General features: G+C 42.1%; 1 protein-coding gene across 3 annotated transcripts in view; it reads right to left on the reverse strand.

Annotated features, from left to right (window-relative positions):
- The window catches only part of edil3a (EGF-like repeats and discoidin I-like domains 3a), a 104,727-nt gene extending 99,390 nt beyond the window's left edge, over positions 1-5,337 (reverse strand). For 2 of the 3 annotated variants that reach the window (XM_035658851.1, XM_035658850.1), the window contains exon 1: positions 4,959-5,337. In XM_035658851.1, coding sequence (XP_035514744.1) covers positions 4,959-5,022 — 64 coding nt within the window. In that variant the 5' untranslated portion in view covers positions 5,023-5,337. The remainder of the gene's footprint in view (positions 1-4,958) is intronic. The other variant, XM_035658848.1, reaches the window with a different exon arrangement.
- Positions 5,338-6,526: the final 1,189 nt, after the last annotated feature.

The following is a 6,526-nucleotide window of genomic DNA, read 5'->3' on the forward strand; positions in this document are numbered from 1 at the left end:
CGTATCCGCTTAATGTAATATCAGATAACATCTCTCTCTCTCTGTTTCTCTGCAAAATGGGGAAACGGGGAAAACCGCGGTATGAACCGAACCATGGCTCAAAAATCGAGGTCTGAACCAAACCGTGGATTTGGTGAATCGTTACACCCTTACTGGACACTCATAAGTGGAGCCTGGAAATGAACTAGAAGGGGCACTCAGACAGCGCAGAAGTCCACGAGGACAAATATTCCAGTCTTCTATGATACAGGTTTGCACAGGTCCGAAATCTGGAATTCTGTGATAGTCCGGAAAAATCACATCCCTGATTCTTATTTCTTACATACGTTCTGTATTTGTTTGAGGACTTATTATGAATTGTGTTCATTTTGCCATAGACACCGGCGTTACAGTTGACCTATCTCGTAATGTTAACTAAAGTAGAAGAACAAATCATTATGACACATCGCGTTCTGCCAAATGTCACTGTCCATTGTGCAGTGAAAACCCCCCTAAAATATTGTATATTACAGTACATGTACTTTAAACACGATATCATAAAACTTCATTATCTGTTTTTGTGCTGCACACACACTCAGGGCCTGCACTGTGGGCCTCTCCGTGCCTCCAGAAGTTGAGTCATTAATCGTGACCGAGTGGGATTACTTAAAACCAGTATGTGGTCTTATGAATGCTCAAACTATGAAAGGGGGCTGCTGCATGTTCTTAGCTGGAAAAAGTGAAGTATACTCAATATGAAATGACACTACAAACGAAACATTCATATAATCTTTTTACTGTTTCAGAGCACTCTTTCCGCTTTTTTTTCTCTTCCTGACACAGTCGCGGCCTGAATTTTGACACTGGCATTAATAGAATGCTAAGAAGATCGCTGCTTAAGCCAGCTGTCATAATGTTACATGCTGCTTTTAGTAAACGTTAGACCTTTAACATGTCTGGGAAAAAGTTTTGTGAAGAGAAACATCAGACATCGATTTAAAGATTAGGGGGAAAAAAATTGTGAAAAGTGGCTATTTTTTCCTGCTGATCAGTCTTTGTGTTAGTCTTTTATCCGTGTGAAGTGCTTAAACACAGCTTCTTTTCCCTCTCTGATGTACGAATGTAGAGTTGATAAGCCTCAAGTCAGCTTTAATATCTACGACTGGAGCTAAAGCATAGTACATCACAACAGCAATATTTTGGTTGAGCGAGACACTTATGACCAGTCAGGTGATCACTCAATTACAAGGGAGAAAATTGGATACAAAGACATAAAATAACAGTGACACAATCATTTTGTCTCTATGTGAAAGCTTATTAGTGTGTGTTGGCTCAAACAACTTATTTTATCTCAGGGCCATATTCAAGTTCTTTGGTAAGTACTTGCTCAGTGTGTGTCCTTGCAACCTCCATAACCGTCCCTCTAGTGCCCTCCCAATAAGTCAAGCATGAAATGTAGGCAGGACAACAGAGGCCAGACAACAGCGAAGACAAATAGCACTGTATCCATTAACTTGTCAGCATCATAGACAAATGAACTCTCCTTCAATTATTAATGGGATTAAAGAACATCTGCACTGACAATAAATAGCCCAATCAAGTTCCACAAACATGAGAAAAATAAAAACAGCAGCCAATGTCACTACAGCAGTGGGGGAAGGCTTTTGTAGAAAGATTGATTCCTATGTTCTGATATACCATTTTTCATTTCCTTATGTGTGGGTTGTCGTCCAATGAGTTGCTTTGATTCCTTTGGATATCATGGCTGCTGTTCTGACAGAGGTCTGACCTCTCTCGACTGATTGAAGACTATGCCATTTAAAACCAGAGTGAAGGTTGCAAGTCATTGTTATTAAAAGTCACCTGTACATCAACTATAACCTTCAGTGGCCCTTGAATGTAATGAGCTTTTAAATAGATTGCTATCATCTGCATTCATTTAACATCTCCCATTAATATCCCCAAACTCTTTGCAAAAACAAGCTCTAGCTTTTATCTATTCAGCATAGTTGATACCAGGTGACTTGGAATAACTTCATTACAGTGAACCAGGAACAATTCATCAATTGAATTAGTCATATATAGTGTCTCAATGGGTATAAAGGGATTTTTAAACCTTTGCAGAAAAGGTCAATACAAGGGCTGCAACTAATGATAAGTTCAGTTATTGATTAATCTGACAATTATTTTCTCAATTCATTGTTTTTTCTTTAAAATGAAAACAGAGAAGTGCGGGCTACAACTTCCCAAAGCTTAAGGTGATAAATTCAAATGGCTTGTTTTCTTTGACCAACAGTTATGACAAAGAAAAGCAGCAAATCATCACATATTAGATTCTTTAACCAGCAAATGTTTGGAATTTTTACTTTAAAAACTGACAAACAACGATAAATTGATGATCAAAGTTTAGCTGTGTCATTTTCTGTCATTTGACTTATCAATGAATCACCTAATTGCTACAGCTCTAGCCAATACTGTACTGCTGCAGTCATTTGTTTACAGATGTGTGATCATATATCTGCAGTGATCAATAACTCATGACAATTATAGCCCACTGTGCATATACTGTAGGAACATGTAAGTGAATTAGTCTGCACTGCGTTCCACGGTCCCATGATATCCCAAGCAGTGTTAAGTTACATCCAGCCAACATTTCCATCCCTCTCATTTCCATCCAGGTCGATTGTTTATCCAAATGCACCAGATGCTGCAAGCAAGAAAGTAGCCTTCTGTCAGTCTTTGCCTGAAGTGTTAAACCGACGAATCCACAGTCTGTGAGCATGATGAGCAACTGATCGAACCGATCTAAACCTGAAATCACTCCAGAAATGACAATTCTTCAACTGTGTTGGATGAGTAAAATCTTTGAGTGAAATGAACAGTGATCAACAATATTAACACTCATCATGATTCAATAGCAGAAAATCACGTCGCCTCTCCAGATGGCTTTCCATTTGCCTAAAAGGCTCTAATTGCGCAGCCATTACAACAAGTCTGAGACTAAAATTAAGATGCATAAAATTCATTAGGACTGACTCTCTAAACAAGGACAATAGCATCTTACATTTCCACACAGAGGGGTCCAATGGTGCGGTCATGTGCTTTTGTCCAGGCAGACAGGCAGAATTCCAAACAATGTGTGAGAGTCAGCACCAGTAACCAACCAGAGGAAGTGATGTATCGCACACTGACTTGGAACAATGCAGACTGTTTTACCTGAAGGCGAATGCCTCTACCCCATCAATTTGTTTCAGTGGACAGAGGGACCCTGTGACATCCTCAATAGAGTGTTTGTTAGCTGCTGTCCCTGAAGACACCTGCTACCTTTGAGCAACGGGGAAACATTAAGAATAATGTGCCTTTTGTACAGTTACAAAAAGATTTCTAATCATCACAAGGCAATCCTTCTATCGCTTTCTTTGTGGTCGGGAGTTTGAATGCTGTTGGAGCTATGAGCCCCTTTTTCAGGCTGACTCTGGGACTCTTTGGAAAAAGGAAAAAACATCCCAGAGCAGTTACGTTGCTAAAATAGCTACCAGGGTGACCACTGTAGCTCTAAGGATGCTCACTCACAGATCAGATATTGTTAACACCCTCTATGCACCTCCATCTGTTCCTAAAACCAGGTCCTCACTGAGGATGAGGTTACAGCTGTAACAGATGGACAAAAATCCCTTTACAATACAACAAATTTAACTGGGATATGATTAATTGAGGGACAAGTTCAGGGTGTATTTTTAACTCACTGAGCCTTGAAACAAGTCGACCCACAGGCACCACGGCTCCCTGCTTCTTCTCTGCATTCATTATGCCAGTCTACCAGGGAGTATTACATCTTGTAACGGCTGACTCTGAGTTGACACTGCGAGGCGTAAGTAGCCTTAGAAAGTCTGCTTAAGGCACTCTCCTGGTGTAAAGACAGAGGGCTGTCTGACATGTGTGACTCCTGAGGCAAGCATGTTGCTAAATGAATACAGACAGGGAGGATGACGTGACCCACTTCCATAAGGGCTATATTGCTTTCCTTACACAAATCCCATACTGCTCTGCACTGTTCATGGGGGGAAAAAATACAGCAGGCAAAAGCTTAAATATTCCCATCACCAGAAAACTGGAAGGGCAGAGGAAAAAGAGGAGAAAGAGGAGGGTGTGAAATAATTTGAACGCAGATCCAGTGGGTCAGGTGAATGTATACGCTTTCAACAATCTCCTGGCTACATGAGGCAGTCTTTTTTGGTAAGACTACATTAGAGTTGCAATGCACAATTGACCTTCTCCCTGTAACATCCTAGTCAATAATGGTACCGCGATGCAACCAATACAGGCGGCTCTCTAACATATCTCCTCTAAGTGATAGCATCTAGGTCTGTCTGAAGCCCACATGCCTGAAATCTTTCCATTTATCTTTTATTCCTAATCCAGTTTGTTAAAGAAGGGAAAGTGACGTCCTTTCTGTCTTAATCGATCTGGACGCACGGCTTCTTTGTATCCTGTGTAAGCATCACAGAGGAGAAGATTATCACTGTGAGGGCGCACAAAACACTGGAGAAGTGCACATTTCTACCTTAAATGTGCGCGCCCGATGCACAGACTGATTTGGCCCCTTATCACAGAGAAATTACGCACGGATAAAAAAAAATAAAAAACAGGAATGATCTGTTTCTTTCACTCAAACAAGTGGCCTTTAAACACAAGTGAACCAGCCGTGCACTGATTAAGCCGTAGTTTTTCTATTGCCAAACCGTGCTGACAGGCTTTTTCCGCAAACAACACAGGCTCTCATAGACGCACATTAAATTTTGCTCTGCTATTCATGTGGGCTCCCCCGTTTAAAAAAAAAAATCAATTGACTTGGTCACTTTAAACGTGTAGGCGAAAGATGCTGGATTGATCAGTTTGTGGCACTCCCACGCTAAAGGGCTGGTCGTGTTAGAAATGTTTTGACAGCGATAATGACAGCCAGTCACTTTTCCACTCACCTTTCACACGCTGCGGGACAGCGGCGCTCAAACACAGGGCGATGGAAAGGAGTAGCGGTCCCATCCTCTCTCACGATGAACAGGTCTGACTCCCAAGGTTACGGAGACGGCGGTTAAAAATCGCGGAGCAATAGCCAAAAGTTCTCCCTCCTGCGCTCTCTCTGGGCTGTAGGATTTGCCCTAAGAGGCGTTGTTATATGTCCTGACAGGTAAAGTCCTCCTCTGTGATAAAGTCGGCAAAGAGATACACTCGCCACCTGGATGTTTGTTTGCTTTTTCCTTCGTGCAGGAGCAAGTGAAGTGCGCCTGCAGGGTCCCCGTCCGCTGCTGCCTTCCGCGCTCCTACCGCAGTGGTGCGATGTAGTGGAGAGAGCGACGTGTGCGCTCAACGCTCCCGGACAACTGCTGTCAAACGTCCGTGAGTGAGGTGAATCACCACTTCCGGCTACGACTTCCAAAATAAAACATATAATGAATTATTATTTTATTAAATTGAAATAGGCTGCATTTGATTCCAAAAAAAAAAGGGTTAATGCATTGTATTTTACGGGTTGTATTTTATTTTAAATTATTTGTCAGTGCATCAAATGAGCTGCGAGGGCTTCTGCAAATTTCACTAATAACCTATAATGCACTTTTTAAAATGTAATGACATATATAAATCTATGCGTTTTATGCGTGCACTCCGTATTTCTTTTTTTTTCTTTTTTTTCAAAGTAGAGAAAGAAGGGCGGGGGGGGGGGGGTTTGTACGGAAGCGGGGGATCTGACATCCCGGCCAGGCGGTGCACACTGACGCAGCTTCAAGGACAATCCGTTTGGCTCGCTGGAGGATGTGCGCTTCACGGTCGGTCACAGTAAACCGACTGGGGCGCTGTCTCGCTGGTGGAGACTGCTCTTCCTCCTCCTCCTCTTCCCCCTCATCCCCCTCCTCCTGAAGAGCACTTCCAAAAACCCCTGCCGGCTCGGGACTTTAAATTGTGTATAATCAGCCTCTTCAGCCTTTCCTTAACCTCTTTTTTTTTTTTTTTTTACTCCCCATGGCTTCCGTTTCAAGCCCGGGGAAGTTGGATAGCAGTTCAAGTACCCTTTCTCTGGAAAGCCTTGTTGAGTTTTAATGCGCAGATCTTGAACCAGAATTCCAACCCAAATGATTAAAGTAGGAGATTCTGTAATGTCAATAGGGTATGGTAATACAGTGCGTCGCTTAAGAAAAGTCACTTATGAACAACATAGGAACAAAATATTATCTGTTGTTCCTGAAATATACAGGCGTGCTGCTATGGTCACTAAAACATGATGTGATAACAACTTTGATTTCAAAGATATAAAATGTGTGCCCACGCTGCGACATGCTTATGATGACTCCATGAATGACAGGAGAAACAATGGAGACAATTCCATGGCCTGCACCACCATATACTCCTGTTTAAAAGTCACTTCAGCTCCTTAGAGAAATGAAACATGATCTTACGATCTTACTGAAAGGTTCATCCTGATGACCAGCTTGGGATTTCATCCATCCATCCATTCAGTCACCACTGACAAGGCACTGATGAAGCCAGAATG

The sequence above is a fragment of the Morone saxatilis genome, unplaced genomic scaffold (assembly GCF_004916995.1).
Source record: "Morone saxatilis isolate NCDOM2014 unplaced genomic scaffold, NCSU_SB_2.0 Contig16, whole genome shotgun sequence".
In the NCBI taxonomy this organism is placed as follows: Eukaryota; Metazoa; Chordata; class Actinopteri; family Moronidae; genus Morone; species Morone saxatilis.